Genomic DNA, 16,525 nt, shown 5'->3' on the forward strand with positions numbered 1-16,525 from the left:
AGTGAGCCATCTCCTCAACCCTAACTGATCTAGTTTTGTTCTTGAACACTACTCCCATCCCAAATAGTATGGGTGTGAAGGAAGAGAGGATCATGGGGACTTGCATTTATAAACTGAAGGTCTTATTAACATTTGAGTCTGGAGTGATGGCTTGGTGATTAAAGGGGCTTCCTTGTACGATGGTGAAGGCCTCAGTTCAGATCTCTGGAATCCGTGTGAAAGCCAGACTGAGTGTGTCACCCTAGTGGTCGTGTAGCAAGGTGAAAAAAGAGACAAGTGAATCCCCAGAAGGTCTTGGGCCAGGTAGCCTGGCATGTGCAGCAGCAGGAAGAGACTCCTGTGAAGACTGGCACCTGAAGATGTCCTCTGACCTCCACGTGTGTACTGTGGGATGCATGTACCCGTGGCATACACATGTACACACACATTGTAGCAGGACAGGCCCATAGGGTCGAGGAAATTGGCTCAGACCAGTTGCCAAGGCATGCACATAACGAACTCCTTATGAGCCAACCTGGAGTCTACCTGAGGTCCTAGCAACAGTTGCTGTCAGAGTTCCTGATTGTGCCCAGCCGATGAGAGATGACCACACAGGCTGGGAGCTGGGAGCTGGGAGGAGGGTATATAAGGTCTTCCCTGTTATTGAATAAATGAGCTCGTTATTTGCCTTTAATGGACTCCTGGTGTCTGTGCTGTTGATGCTGTGCCTTCTCACCCCCTCCCCTCCCCCGGGAGCTATTAGAATCCAAGCAACAACACATGAAGACTTTTAAAAAGAATTTTTTTTTTTTAGTTTACACTTCTAAGAATCTGGTCTCTTTCAAGAAAATTCTTGTGGTGATATATTGTGTACCCTAATAAAATTTGCCTGAAGGTCAGAGAGCAAAACAAGCCACTAGATTAAAGATAGAGGCCAGACGGTGGTGGCACACACCTTTAATCCTAGCACTTGGGAGGCAGAGATCCATGTGGATCTCTGTGAGTTCAAAGCCACCGTGGATTACATGAGATTGACTCAGTCTAGGAAAGAAACAGAGCCAGGCAGTGATGGCACACACTTTTAATCCCAATACTTGGGAGTCAAACGCCTTTAATCCCAACACTAAAAAGGAGGTGATATGGTGGGCAGAGAAAGGTATATAAGGTGTGAGGAGACAGAGACTAAAGCTGTTAGGCTGAGGAAGCCCTTTCGGCTGAGCTCTTTCAGGCTGAGGAGTTGATGAGGTAAGAGGTGGTGGCTGTGGCTCGCTCTGCTTCTCTGATCTTTCAGCTTTCACCCCAACATCTGACCTGGGTTTTTTATTAAAAGATTAAATTAGATTTCATGTTACAAATTCTGTCTTCCGCCAGGCGGTGGTGGCACACGCCTTTAATCCCAGCACTCAGGAGGCAGAAGCAGGTGGATCTTTGTGAGTTCGAGGCCAGCCTGGTCTACAAAGTGAGTTCCAGGACAACCAGGACTGTTACACAGAGAAACCCTGTTTCGAGAAAAAACAAAACAAACAAAAACAAAAAACAACAACAACAAAAATTCTGTCTTCCCCTTTCTTTCCTCCCGTGTCTCTTGCTTCTCCTAAAACAACAGTCCGATGACAGCAAGTGCTCATGGGATGTCGTGGTGGGTGGGGCAGGAAAAGGAGGGCTCAGTTCTGTACCATGCTCATAGATCCTCACCAAGTTGAAGAAAACTTTTGACTTTCTGTCTAGGTGATACCCAGTGCTGAGATCTGAGGCTCCAGCCATTAACCTGTGTCAGTAAAGCCTGCAGAAACATACAGCCTCGTAGCTCTGCCAGTCTGCTAGACTCCCCAGGGGTGTGTTATATGAACACGAAGATTCTCCTACATGTCACATGCAGGTTTCAGGGGTATCTTAGGACAGCAGATTAGGCCACTTCTGCCGCTAAATACATCTCTACCATGTTAAAAATGGTATACTGTCAAATTCAAGGCCTCTCCGCAGAGAAGAGGATTTTCTCTAATACCCCACCAATTTGGATCCTTCCGTGACTACACCTTTCCCTCTGCCATTTCAGGCTGGAGGAGGACGGCCAGAACAGGAAGTAAGGCTCTGCAGGTCCTGCAACCTTCCCCCACCCCAGATTCCACAGATCCAAAGCAGAATGCTTTTCCTTCCTGCTACTGACTTTGTCTCAGTTTCCCTAAGGAGTGGTATACAGGAAATCCCACTTTCACTATTACCAATATCTGGATTTTTTAAAACTGCTAATAGAGCTTCAAAATTGCCTAAGACCCCCTCCCTTGAAAATGTCTGGTTTTTTAGGACTGATGAGATGGCTGAGCAGTTAAGAGCACTGGCTGCTCTTCCAGAGATTCTGTGTTCAGTTCCCAATAACCACTCGGTGGCTCACAACCATCTGTAACCGTATCTGATGCCCTCCTCTGGCATGCAGATGTACATGCAGACAGAACACTCAGATAAAAATAAATAAATAAAATTTAAACGAAAAGTAGAAATAAAAAAAGAAAAAGAAAATGTCTGGGTTTTTACTATGATTGTGGTTTGGAGATCCAAAACTCTATTTTTAGAAATCAAAGTTGCTCTTTGCTTTCCTTTCATCTTCCCTCCCTCCCTTCTTTCCAGTCTTCTCTTCTTATTTTTTTAAAAATTATTTTATTACTTTGTGTGTAGGGGTGTTTTGCCTGCTTGCACCACCTGCATGCAGTGGCCCTGGAAGCCAGAAGAGTGTATTGGATCCCTTGGAGCTGGAGTTACATTGTGAGCTACCATGTGGATGGGTTCTGGAGATCCAACCAGGGTCCTCATAGAGAGGACCAATGCTTTTAACTACTGAGTCATCTCTCGAATTCTTTCTTCTTTTTGAATTTCCGATGCCACGGTTCTACTAATTTTTTTGAGGATAATAGTTAATTCTGGATGACCAAGGAGAAAGTCCCAAAGGGATATAAAATATTAAAGTATTTTAAAAATCTCTCACATTTTTTTTCCCGTAAAGTTGCCAACCTTTTCATTCATAGTCTTTCTTGTACCTCATATTCTTTCATAGAAGGACAAATTTAATCTCCGTTTTGGAATACCAATAGTAATTTAAAAAAAAAAAAAAAGGTTGTAACTTTTAGTGTCATACTTTAGTTTCAGAATTCAATTTGGCAGTGATTTGAAAGTAAGAGCCCGCATGATCACCATTTATTCATTTTATGAATTCTATTTGGAAAAGAAATGTATTCAGCAAGTTCTGGAAAGCAGGCAGGGTCAGGAATGGCACTCTGGGACAGGTTGGAAGGATGGAAGCCGTGCCTACGTTTGTAAAGCATTCAATCTGGAAGTAAGCTGTAATCAACACGCACATTTACCACTAAAATCATTGACTCGGGTTTGTCATCAGGAACTTCCTGCCGTGGAGGCTTGTAGAAAACGTAAAGACACCAAGAACCTGCGCACCCAGGCGAGGCTCTTTGCGCGGTAACTGGGAGGGCGGAACATCCTTTCCTTTAAGAGGCACAGGGGACGCCAGCGTACGCGTTTTTTGCTGAATTTTGGGCCTCGCCACCCGCCGTCCGCCGTCACGTGCGGGCCGCAGCGGCCGCGTAGTCAGGTGGGGACGGCTGAGCCGGGTGCCAGCCGAGGCAGGAAGGGAGGTGGCTGTCGAGCCATTCTTAAAGGGGCCCCGAGAGATCCTACGGCGACGGGCCGCTGACGGCCGGAAGGAAAATGGTGAGTGGCGGCGGAGGGCGGCACCGCGGGGCTGGGAGGGCTCGCCGGCCCTTCCCGACTTCCAGCCGCGGCCTGGAGGACCCCCCGGGCCGGCGGTTGGAACGTGGCCTCCGCGTGCACGGGGCTCTGGCCCTTGTGGTCCCCGCGGCGGAACGGGCTGGGCCTGAGGGGCGGCGTTGGTGGCGAGCGCTTGGGTTCTGATTGCATTCTGGCCTCGTCCAGGCTTCGTTCTGCTCGCGTCCCCCAGTGTCCCGCTGAATAGCTCCTGATCTCCGCATTCTTCCAGTCGAGGCCACTGGAACCCGTGTGACCCGAGGGTCTCTGGTTTCGCCTTTAAGCAGCTGTCAGAGATTTAGTTTTGCGGCGCCTGGGGCCGTGGCTTCTGTTCCCCTTGACGATGGACCCCCAAGCATAAAATAAAGTGGAGATTTAAAGTCAGTTGCCACCAGGGATCTTCTGGATCCTTTTAAAATACGACCAAGTCCCATGGAAACACAGCAACAGGAAAACACTGTTGTTATCCGTAACTCCTCTCTTGGGAACCACTTCCATCTAGCTGCTAGATTCTAGCAGATCTTGCCGTGGTCACTGAACCCAGGAAACGCGTGGGTTTTCATCATTACGACCTTTAGCCACATTCCAGGGTGTTGACAACTCAGACTTGAAGCATTCCTTTCTTCATGCTTCCCCCTAGGCTTCTGGGATTCAGAACTCCTGGCTTTCCTCCTACTTCTGCTGATGCATCTGTTTCCCTTGGATTCCGCTCTCCGTTTCCTGGTCTGTGCTCATAAGAGCCCTAGGCTCCATCCTGAGGCTTCATTTTCTATTGTATTTCCCTTTGCTGAATTCCTGGCTTCGGTTACCACCTACTTTGAGTTGACTTGTGAGTTCCTATCTCTGACCTTACTGCTGAGATTCAACCAGAAGTTATATTCCACTTTTTGGTTAATATACTCAGGAAGCATGGCACCACACAGATGCCACAGAGGCTCTTCAGTTTGTCCCAAAAGAACTCATAGTTTTCCCCCTCACATCTGGTCTTCCTTCAGCCAGAATTTTGTAACTTGGTTAAAGGTCCCATTTGTTTCTGCTACACAAACCATAAGTCTTTGTAAGCCTTTATTTCCTCCATATTGAATCTAGCCCAATTCCTATGTAGTGGCTAAGAGAAAGAGCTGTAAAGGTCAGGCTACCTAGTCGCTTCCTGAGTCCACTACCTATATGTCTTTGATTTGGGGGGAAGATGCTTGTAGCCTGTCTAAGCCTTAGATTTCCTGCCAAATGGGGATGGTGTTAGTGTAGGTGAGATGGTTTGGAACATGAAGCAGGAATCAGCCTCATGCTACAGACATAGGAACTTAACTGATGTCACTCACTTCTATATGCTGCTCTTCAATCTCTCAGCTGCTTGTCATCTCTTATCTGAAGTGGTCTTGCGGGTCACTGGTGCTGCCATGTTCTTCTTGGCTCTCTGCCATTTACTGCATATCATGACAAATATGATCTTATCAAAATTCAAATGTGGCCATGTTGATAGCTTCCATTTGCTGATGGGATAGAAATCTGAGTTCCTACAGGCCATTACCTAGCCTTGGTTCTCGATCCTGTTCATTGTGGGCACCTTAGTCCCACTGTCATTGCATGATTTAGGCTGCCATGCTCACTTGAATCACTTTAGATGGCTTTTACTGGGGCCACGATGTTCTTCACCACACATCAAAGCATCCTGTGGTTCTCCATTCTAACCTTTATCATAGGTGCCAGTTTTGATATAGATTTCTTCTCTACTAGTCTATAATGTAAGCTAGCACTTACACACCAATAAATGAACATTTGAGCTCAACTAAGTAACACTTGCCACCTAGAATTGTTTTTATAACTTTGTACCCATTCTTAAACGCTTCCAAGTGTAAACAAGAGTAAGAGTTGGCTAAAGCCTGAGTCCATTCCCTTCTCTCCCCACCCTTTTCTTCTCTCCCTCACCCTTTCCTTTTTAGAAGAGATAATGATCCTCCTGCCTCAGCCTCTAAGTGCTGGGATTACAGACATGTGCTACCACACCTGGTTTCTGAGTCTTTCTTGTAAGATGGGTTTTTGGCTTTGTTGTGGCATTGGGAAGGGAGAAAACACACTGAATTACACAGAGTGAATCAAAGCGTGTTTTCACCTTTTCCACCGTGCTGGGGGTCACATGAGGCAAGTATCTTACAAATAGAGTTACACACTGAGCATGTTTGCATGGGTTTCTGAACCTGTGATGTCAAGCTTACGCTTGTGGCTCTGATTATCAGGGTGTCAAATTGGTTTTGTCTAAATAAAAATCAAAAGTTTTTATTAGTTTCATTAATTCTATCTTTGATCAAAGTAGATTGAATCAGCTTCAGGTGGTTCCCTGTGACTTAGCATCTCTCTAAAGAGAAGTAGAAAACTGAAAATACATATCCCAGCAGTGGTTATTTTCTATTGGCTAGTGCCTTTGGCTGGGGTATACTTCCTGATTGATTGTGTAATCGCACATCCTATGATACATCTTACTGATTAGCAGAGTTCAGAATTTTTTTTAAAAGTATTTATTTTTATTTCATTTGTGTTGGTGCTTTGCCTGCATATATGTCTGTAGGAGGTTGTCGGATCCCCTTGAACAGGAGTTAACAGACAGTTGTGAGCTGCCATGTGGGTGTTGGGAATTGAACCTGAGTCCTGTGGAAGAGCAGTCAGTGCTCTTAAGCACTGAGCCATTTCCAGCCCCCAGAGTTCAGAATTTTAAAGACAGTTAAAATGATAGCCATTTCCTGCTTTAGTGGATGCTGTCTTTAATCCAACAGAGGATCAAACACCTAGGCTTCCATTACTTTTTTTTTAACTTAAAATTGGAAGCCTTAATGATTTGAGGTTCTGATGAGAAGTGTCCAAATTTTCTTGAAAGAGAAGGGGAAACTTCTCTATGAAAAGTCCAAAGTAAGTGAACTTTTTGCAACTTGACTCAAACAACTGTAAAAAAATGTAAAGAAATGAGGAGATCTGAACACTAATTAGGTGAGAGACTAGAATTCTGGGAGGGTTTTTAAAGCAGAACACCTTTACTATGTTTGTGTTTCTGGTGACACATGATGTCTTTCAAATGACGAATGGTGCAATATTGCCAGGTGAATGACTTGTAGCCTCTGGGTAAGACAGTCCTTTGGGGTGTTGTTGATGTATTGTAGGCAGTGAAATGCAGATGTAATGATTGGAGCTGGATGATTGATACATAGGATTTCACAATTCTATTCTCCACATTGGTGTAGTTTGGAAGGCTCTTTTCATTAATTTTATTTTTTTCCTTTCTTGGAGACAGGGTCTCACTCTGTAGCTCCAGCTAGGCCCAAACTCAGAGATCTTTCTGCCTCTTCCTCTCTAGTACCAGCATTAAAGATGTGCACCATCATGCCTGGCTGATTTTGCAGTTTTGCCTACTAAAAGCATCATAGCGTGGCATGGTGGCACACACTTGCAGTATCTATGCTACTGGAGAGGCCAAAGCAAGGAGGATCCCAAGTTTGAGCCAGCTTGGACAACAAGAGAAAATCCCCTGTCAAAAACCAGCCAGCCGAGGGCTGGGGCGATGGATGAGTATTTAAAGTAATTAATTACTGCATAAACACAAGGATATGAGTTCAAAGCCCTGGAACTATGAAAAGCCAGGCACTGTAGCATGTGTCCATAATCTCAGTGATCCAACAGCCAGGTTCGGGAGGCAGAGGCAGGAGAATGCACAGAAGCTCACCAGCTAGCTAACCTTTGCACATAGTATGCAGAGGGATCCTGTCTCAAATATTGGAAGACTAAGACTGGCACCCAAAGTCATCTTCTAGCCTCCATGTGTACACTGTGGCACGTGTATGCCCAGATTCACACAGATATATGTATATGCACATATAGTTTCGATCTATGCACCCAAAGACAAAACCAGCTAACTAAACAACAACAAAATAGCCGGATATAATACTCATACCCTGGAATACTAGCATTTAGGAATCTGAGGCAAGAGACTTGCAAGTTCAAGGCCAGCCTGAGGTACATAGTAAGCTCCAGGCCAACCTGGACTACTCACTACTCACCAAGATTCTCAAACAAAACGAAAAACAAAAAGCAAAAACAAAGTAAAACAAAAATATAAAACTACGTCTTTCCTCTTGTTTGTGGCAATAAATTGCACCACTGAAAGAAGAAAGCATTTAATGATTTTCTTGCCAGATTTCTGGGGAAGATCTGTTAGTATTTCTTCATAATCTCTAAGCATTTCTTTTGGCTTTTATATTTATTTTGTCTGCTTTTGCATATAAAATATATATATATTATTTTTCAAGGAAACAGATTTATTGAGTATACTACAAGGGGCAGTGGGCTGGGTAGTAACCAGAGTATTGCCTGCTTTTTTGTTTCATTGTTTTTTTAAGACAGGGTCTCTCTACATAGCCCTGGCTGTCCTGGAACTTGCTCTGTAGACCAGGCTGGCCTTGAACTCAGAGAGATTCTACCTCTGTCTCCCCAGTGCTAAGTTTAAAAGCATGAGCCACCATGCCTGGCTTTTTTTGTTCTTTTGTTTGTTTTTGTTCTGTCCTGGAACTCACTTTGTATACCAGGTTGGCCTCAAGTTCACAGTGATCCTCCTGCCTCTGCTCCCCCAGTGCTGGGATCAAAGGTGTGCACCACCACTGCATCAGATTCCATTACAGGTGGTTGTGAGCCACCATGTCATTGCTGAGAATTGAACTCAGGACCTCTGGAAGAGCAGCCAGTGCTCTGAACTGCTGAGCCATTTCTCCAACCCCCTTTTGTACATTCTTAATAGCTAATTTTATGTCTTTGTATTCACCTAAGATATAAATTGTTCATTTTTACTGTCAGGTTTATTTTTATTTTCCTCTTAATTGTGAAACTCCCAAACAGTAAAATGATTTTCCTGTCTTGCCACGCAGTGTGAGATGCTAACGCAGGTGATGGCCCTTCACTTCCACATTTCTCCCTTCCTCTCTACTTCACATGCGATGCTTGTCAGTGTGTGCTTGGGTTCTGAAGTATTTATTAGCCAAAAAGAAAGTTAAAGTAAGCTTGCATTAGAGATGAACAGGTATGACTAACCCATGTAGATCCAAAGGGTGGTAGATTTGAAAGTTCTTTAACATGCACAAATATTGAAGTCATGACATTTTAAGTGTATGTATCCCCCTCTCTCTTGTAGAGTGAGTCTTTGGTGGTTTGTGATGTTGCTGAAGATTTAGTGGAAAAGCTGAGAAAGTTTCGTTTTCGAAAAGAAACCCACAATGCTGCCATTATAAGTAAGCTGAAGTTGCCTCAAAACTCTCTGACGTTAGTTTGTGTTCTCTTACAGTCCTTTGAATGTGCCAAGCCTTTAGACAGCAACAGTTCTTCCACCTACTGTATTTGTCACTGTTACCTCTGCAAGTTAAGAAACTGCTCGTTCTGTTTCCATAGATAGCACCCCCCCTCGGGAGACGCCAATTGTCTTGATCACTTGAGGAGTGAGGGTTCCATTTGTAGTGATCCATGAATCTTTGTATGGCTCCGAGGGCTAACATTTGCCAACACCTAAATGGTAAAGTTCAGCATTGAGCCTTATTCTAATTCTAACTAAACTTTAGTTTCAGGGAGAGTGCTTTACTTGTTTTCGTAGCTAATAATACTTCATGGGAGATGATTTAGAAAGATGAAGGAAGATTGAGGGAGTGAAGATGTAAAAGTATAGTCACACTTTTGCATAACAGAGATCCATCAGGCAGGTGTGTATCAAATCAGGTGGTGACACCTTATGAATTTTGGTTCTGTTACAAATAAATATTATCATATGGTCCTATGGGTCTCTTTTTTTTTTTTTAATGTATGAGTGCTCTGTCTGCATGTATGACTGCAGGTCAGAAGAGGGCACCAGATCTCATTATAGATGGTTGTGAGCCACCATGTGGTTGCTGGGAATTGAACTCAGGACCTCTGAAAGAACAGTCAGTGCTCTTAACCTCTGAGCCATCTCTCCAGCCCCGGTGATAGGGTTCTTAATGGTGAAAATGTATAATAGTGCCATTTACCCCAACAGATGAGGCTGTTTGAAGTCCTAGTGTATGTCCTTAGGATTTAATGTGAATTTAGTGCAAACTCAAGCATAGTTAACTCTTTAGACAGGTAGAAAAGAATAAAGGCATAGAGGACCTAAGTTTACTCTGATTTGGATTTGGATTATATCAGTTATATTTGAACAGAGGTTGAATCGGTAATTCACTTTCTTAGAATAATGGCTATCTGCCATGAAACTGTAATGTTGGAGAAGCTAGGGGTCTTGGGATTTCTTTCTCCTAAGCCCTGGTGAGCTTTTCTTTGGCAGTTCCAACCATGTTGCACATAGACAGTCTCAGTCAGTTAGTCTTCCAAGCCTCCTTTTATTTAGACAGTTGCGCTGGAGTCCCAAAGTTCTCCATACATGCAGTACATGTGAGGAGTTGATAAGAGTCTAAATAAGCACGTTCCATGTTGGGAATTCCACCTGGAAATGTAAAGCTAATACTTACGTGTGTTTATGCTGTGTTTCTTGATGTCTTAGTTTTTGGTGCTCCCCTCCCTTCATATAGACTAAAGCTGCATAGATTGCATAGTCAAGGCCACCTAGAATCACACTTTACTTATACTGTATTTTCCTTGTAGTGAAGATTGACAAGGACAAACGCCTGGTGGTACTGGATGAGGAACTTGAGGTTTGTTTAATGAGCTAAATACAATTTCTATAGTTAAGCAATTATTGTTGTCCAAACAATGCTATGTTAGTTACATGTACTAAAACAAGTTCTGGACCTCCTTAAATACATGCTAATTTTACATGAAAAGCGTGGGCTGATTGTTGGTTCCACATTGTCTTGCTGATTTAACTGCCTTCCTTAAAGTGTTAATGAGATCCAGTGTTGGAGGTCTGCACCTAGTAAAGATGAGTTAGCTTCCTAACTGATGCACAGAGTGATATCAAACTAACGCCAGCCACTGAGTATTTAGTAGAATTCCTGTTTCCTCTGAGGTGCGCCTTTGTCACTCAGTGTCTCCTGACAATTGGAACATAAACATAGAAGGAACACTGTCCTTCAGCCCTGTGTTTTGTTAGTAGAAGTAATTTTGTGATGTGATAACAGATTCATAGCTCTTAGCAGAATGGGTGCTCAGCGGATCTTTGGGGAAGGACATGCTTCAAAGTTTCTTTTCTCTCTGGTGCCAGGGCATCTCCCCAGATGAACTTAAAGATGAACTCCCTGAGCGGCAACCTCGATATCCTTTTCTAAGTGGTTTGGAAAGAGTTTTGTTAGTCACCAGGATTTTATTTATGAATCCATTTGTTAAACTTCCAAAAGACATTTTATATGCCATGAAAACAGAATGGGGGGCTGTTGGGAGAAGGAGGGAACAGTGAGGGGGGAGGGAGGGACAAATGTGAGCGGAGTACTAAATATATGAATGACTAAGAAGTTAATAAAAGGATAAAAACATATCTTAAAGGCCCCCCCTCCACATCATGATCACATTAAAATATGTATGCATGTAGTAGATAAGAAAAAGGAAAGTTGATGTATTAGATTTCTTTTTAAACAGTTCTCTTTAAATGTGCACATAGTAAAAACTGAGAAAGAAAAAGTCCACATTAAATCTGGACTTTTAACAAGTTTCTTTTTGAGAAGCTGCATGATTTTATAATTTGCCTTTGGGACCTATTTTGTAGAACGATATCAAAAGTGTGGTGTGTAATGAATAAGGCCATTCACTAGCTCAAATGTTGACTGTTGCCTGTCTTAGAGCAGTGACTTTTGTTTCTTTAACTTGAGAAAAACCTTCATTGTGTATAGTTATAAATACCAACATGATGATGGAAGAGTTTCCTACCCTCTGTGTTTTATCTTCTCCAGTCCTGTTGGTGAGTCAGTCTCTTTAATAATGTGTACTTGGCTTTGATCCAATCAAACCATCTTCTGCTAGACAGATTTTTGCTATTTATAAAGATGAAATTGTTGAATATCCTAAATTGAGGTCAGCTGATGTTTGTGTTTGTGCACACACTGTGTACACTCTAGAGAGCAGGTACTGTAAAGTGTCGTCTCTCAGGATGCACTTACCTCCGCTGGTTAATTCCTAGAAGTGTAATTGTTGAGTTAAATCATACATTTTAATGATTCAGAAATACAATGACACCTTTTAGAATCAGAAGTATATATTTTAATCTTGTTTAAGTATGTGATCTTTGTGTGACCATGGTAATATGCTTATGTTTATCTTTTTTTTTTTAAAGTTACTAGTGATATACCTGTAATCTTGAAGATGGTCCTTGTACTATCAAAATTAAAATAGTGCTGAATAAAGTTTTTAAGTGTCAAGACTCTAAAAATCAGGATCTATGGAAACCTAGAACCATTTTTAATGATCTGCTCACTTTGAATTGTATGTCTTTGTGCAGGCAATGTACAGTGGAAGAATCACAGTTTAGCCATGTACATTTAGACCAAAGCTTTTGTAAACTTAGTAGCAAAGGAAATCCTAAACAAATCTTTGTGAGAGATAAAAGTAATGGAAACCATTACCTTTTCAAAAGCTACCCTTTGTCTCTGTGCTGATGTCTTCCAGGGTGCAAGCCTGAGCAGCAGATGATGTATGCTGGGAGTAAGAACAAGCTAGTCCAGACAGCTGAGCTAACCAAGGTAGTATCTGTGTTGGACATGCTTCCTTTAGAGTACAGGGCAACAGCTGAGCAGCTGATCCAGATGTATTCTCTATAGCTGAAGCCTTGTCGACTAATGTGGTCCATAGTATAAGGCTTGGTATTCGTGGGAAAGAGAACTATAGTAATCTTTGAACCAACGTGTGTTTTTAAAATAATTCAATTAGAAAAAAATAACTTTCAAAATGTGAGCAGCTTCAGAAAAGCTACTGTAACCATGCATGGTGGTACATGCCTGTAAAGCCAACACTGGGGAAGCTGAGGCAGGAGGATCATGAGTTCAAGGCTAATTTGGGCCACATAATGAGATTACCTTAAAAAAGAAGAAGAAGAAGAAGAAGAAGAAGAAGAAGAAGAAGAAGAAGAAGAAGAAGAAGAAGAAGAAGAAAAGAAAAGGTCATGGTAACTGCTGAGCTAGTAAGTCTTTTATACTATCTGCACCCTAATGTACTAGATCTAACATTTCAATGTACACATTACTTTTATAATTCTGTAATCTCATTCTGTACAGGTGTTGAGATTGACGGTCATATTTCTGTAAATAAGAAAACAGGCTCACTGGATAATGAGACTTACCCCCAAGCCTCACAATCTGAGCTTGATTCCTAGGACACACATGGTAGAAGCAGAGAACCAATTCCTGCAAGATGTCCTCTGACCTCCATACACATAGGGCTCATATGTACAGGCATGTGCTTACACACAAATACAAGTGTCATTTTAAAGGTAAAAATAAAGAAAAGCAGGTTCAGAAGATGAATGACTTGCTTAGGGTTGTGTGTTAGTTAGAGCTAAGATTCACATTTACATCTGGTTCCACATCCCATCTGTGTGCTGTAATACCTCATCTCCCTCTAGCCTTGTGCTCTCTGGACTGTGAGTTCAGATTCCTGCTGGATAACTCTAACTGTGGACTTTGAGTGTAGCCTTAACAAATTAGTCAACAGCTGGTGTTAACATCTGATACTCAAACTGTGGAAGATTGGCCTTATGTTTCTTCAGCTCCTGGCTAGGTTGATTATAGATATGTATGCTTGGCTGTCTTATGGGCAAGGTTTACATAATTGCTCTTTTAACATGTATGTGCCACTTTAGAATTTGTGGTTTTAAAAGAACATAGGTTTTATGCCATCTTGATTACTACACTTTGGTAACTTAAGTATTTAGCGCTGGAAAGAAGGTAAATATTAGCCGGGCAGTGATGGCACATGCCGTTAATCGCAGCTAGCACTCATGAGGCAGAGGCAGGTGGATCTCTGTGAGTTCGAGGCCAGCCTGGTCTACAGAGCGAGTTCCAGAACAGCTAGGGTTGTTACACAGAGAAACCCTGTCTTGAAAACAACAAAAAGAAGTTAAGTATTACCAAAAAGGGACATCTAATTTACTCAGATTAAGTCATGGTCATGACCAATATGAAGGAAACAGAATGTGGTATTTAATACTCAGTACAATGTAGGAATTTTTTTTTTTTTAAGTGATGGAATATGACTTCAGTTTGTTTGTTTTTTCCTTCCTTAAGGTATTTGAAATAAGAAACACTGAAGACCTAACTGAAGAATGGCTACGTGAGAAACTTGGATTTTTCCACTAATGTGAACTTCTGTGTTTCTAAAGTATTTATGTATTAACCTGACCATACTGGAACCAGACATAAATAGTTAATTTATGCCTAAAATGCACTGTTACTTACAGTCTGTTTCCTGCAGTAAAGAAACTTCATTTGTGCAGTTTGAACAAAGGGAAATCATCTTCATAGTAACGGAACTTTGTGAAGTGTTTCCTTGTGTTTGTCATTGTTAGCTGGACCACTTTTCTCTGGGGTGACTAATTTCTGTAATTTATGATTTGGAATGACTGTTTGCAGACACTATTGGAAGGTGGGTATTAGACTGTGATGGACACAGGTCCTCCTTGGACCCCTCCTGGGTACTGGCAGTTTAGAAGTGCGGAGAGCACCTCATCGCTTGGCACATCAGCCAGGTTCATGGGCTAAGGTGACTGACGCTGAGCCAGGAGTCGTGACTGCAGAGCCTCGGCTGCACTCCCTAGTCCTCCTTCGCTCTTGGTCTCCTGTGCTTTTTAATCAAGTGTGGAATCTACATCAATCACTCGTTCTTAAGGTCTGGGAGTTCGATTTTATGGTTGAGTTATGATTATTAGGTTTTCTTCTTATGGGAAGTAGAATTCTAGTCTTAGAAACTGGTGAGTTATAGAATCAAGGGCTTTGTTCCTGGTTGTGTCACTAATAGGGAGCTTAGAATGTAGCTTGGTAACACTATAAAGCATCTCCTAATGTCTTGTGAGCACTGTTTAAATATATTAATACTGTGCCTTTGATTTGTCAGCATTAACATTAGCTTAAGACTTCTACACTGCCGGTATTCTAGATTTGGTGAAATTAATACTTTTTTAAAGGGTTCAAGTAAAACAATTTTCTAATATGTATAACTGAAGTTTGTAATAAAACCAACTTGTTATTTTTAAAATTCCAACTGTCTGCCCAAAGTCGTGAATATATATGGTAGGTGAGAGTTATAATTTGGGGTATATTTACTGTTAGTTTTGTGCCATATGTAAGCATTATTTAAAAGTTTGGTCATAGTTAATAACACATCAATAGATGTCATACCTTTTATTCTAAATGTCAGAAGAAATTCTAATATGGACAAAGCCAGTCATGTTAGATGGTGATACCATTGTTAGGAAGTGAGGCTTATAATGTACTTGCAGTTACAATTAAGAAAACATGTAAGAAACTGCTGAGTAATAATTTGATTTAAAGAGAAAGGTAGAGAGACTGTAGAGGCTGAGCAAATTTTTATATTAAAGTAATTATTTTGAGCTGAGCAGTGGTAGTGCACATGCCTTTCATTCTAGCACTTGGGAGGCAGAGGCAAGTGGATCTCTGAGCTCGAGGCCAGCCTGGTCTACAGAGCAAGTACCAGGACAGCCAGGATTACACAGAGAAACCCTGTCCCAAAAAACAAACAAACAAACAAACAAAAAAATCACTTCGAAACTAGCAAAAGCATTTTTATGTTGGCACGTGTTCATTGCAAAGTTCATTGTCTTGTTTAGGGCTCTGTACTAGCTTTACTGGAGGAGAGTAGTTGAACTTTCACGGTGGAATAGGGTGTGCTGTATTCCTAGCTGTATGTTCACGAACCTGTGTGTCAGGAAGCAGTACAAGTGCTAGAGGAGGTGTTTGCATTGTCTCTGAATGGAAATAAAGTTGCTTTATTTCGGTTTCTAGAGAGTGAGAAAACTTCACCCAAGAAGTTTAAGAGTTTACCATATAGGTATTTTGTTATGGGCTAGAGAATAGCTTGCTTATAATCCTACAGAAAGCAAATGAGGTCCAAGTAGAGAATAACTTTAATGTTTTTTGAATGAAGCAAATAAGCTTTTGTTTCACCTGATTGCATAAGTACTCTGTTGAAAGTAATGCTACAAGGGAGTACATTTTTAATGCAGTACTTCATTTGGGCTTGCGTATTTAACTTAATTTTGGAAATTAGACCTGCCAAACACAGGACTCTGACCTCCAGATCTCTAGTAGCAACACAGAGGGTGGTCAGCAGCTTCCTTTTTAAGCTTGTCTGACCCTTCCCAAGAAATGTGCCTTCTGCAAGGCCGCATATTGGATTGGGGCATCAATAGAACATTTTTATTCTGTCTGTCCTTAGGCAGGTTTGTAAGTCTTATGCTCCAAAGTAGTTCTCAAATATTTACGTAAGTTTCCCTTTACATTCTTTTAAAGTATTTTTATTCTTTTTCTACCTTTCCATAAAGAGTATGTCCAGATTTCATAATTCCAGCTTTTACACTCCATGTCTTTCTGCAACAACCATTCCCACTCAGCCTTAAATCTTAATCTTTCCTTTTTGGAAGCCACTCTTTCCAGGAACCTCTTTGTTTTCTAAGTCAGCTTTGGTTTGGAATTTCTGATCTTATCTAAGTTGTGCATAGCATCTAATGTCAGAACCAACTAAGAGTCACAGTATGTATTTAGTAAGTTTTTGTGACACAGAAGTGACGTATGAAGAAAGGTATTCTCAGGTTACTGTGCTGAAATTCCACAATGTC

The 16,525-nt window shown here is 41.7% G+C and overlaps 1 protein-coding gene across 2 annotated transcripts; it reads left to right on the top strand.

The window, feature by feature from the left end:
• The first annotated feature begins 3,524 nt into the window (after positions 1 to 3,524).
• Positions 3,525 to 14,931, top strand: Gmfb (glia maturation factor beta). 2 transcript variants are annotated; one of them, XM_059273758.1, is made up of 7 exons: positions 3,525 to 3,696; positions 8,921 to 9,017; positions 10,393 to 10,442; positions 10,952 to 11,001; positions 11,556 to 11,641; positions 12,346 to 12,419; positions 13,959 to 14,931. In XM_059273758.1, the coding sequence occupies exons 1-7, from the start codon at positions 3,694 to 3,696 to the stop codon at positions 14,028 to 14,030; spliced, it is 432 nt and encodes a 143-aa protein (XP_059129741.1). In that variant the 5' UTR covers positions 3,525 to 3,693; the 3' UTR covers positions 14,031 to 14,931. The 2 variants fall into 2 exon arrangements, with proteins under 2 accessions (XP_059129741.1, XP_059129742.1); XM_059273759.1 differs by having other exon boundaries at positions 11,559 to 11,641.
• The last annotated feature ends 1,594 nt before the right edge of the window (positions 14,932 to 16,525 follow it).

Source organism: Peromyscus eremicus, chromosome 9 (genome assembly GCF_949786415.1).
Source record: "Peromyscus eremicus chromosome 9, PerEre_H2_v1, whole genome shotgun sequence".
Lineage (NCBI taxonomy): Eukaryota > Metazoa > Chordata > Mammalia > Rodentia > Cricetidae > Peromyscus > Peromyscus eremicus.

Coding starts and splice junctions, on each gene's coding strand:
- Gmfb (XM_059273758.1), top strand. Junction 10,443..10,951: donor TACTGGATGAGGAACTTGAG/GTTTGTTTAATG, acceptor CTCTGGTGCCAG/GGCATCTCCCCAGATGAACT. Junction 12,420..13,958: donor AGACAGCTGAGCTAACCAAG/GTAGTATCTGTG, acceptor TCCTTCCTTAAG/GTATTTGAAATAAGAAACAC.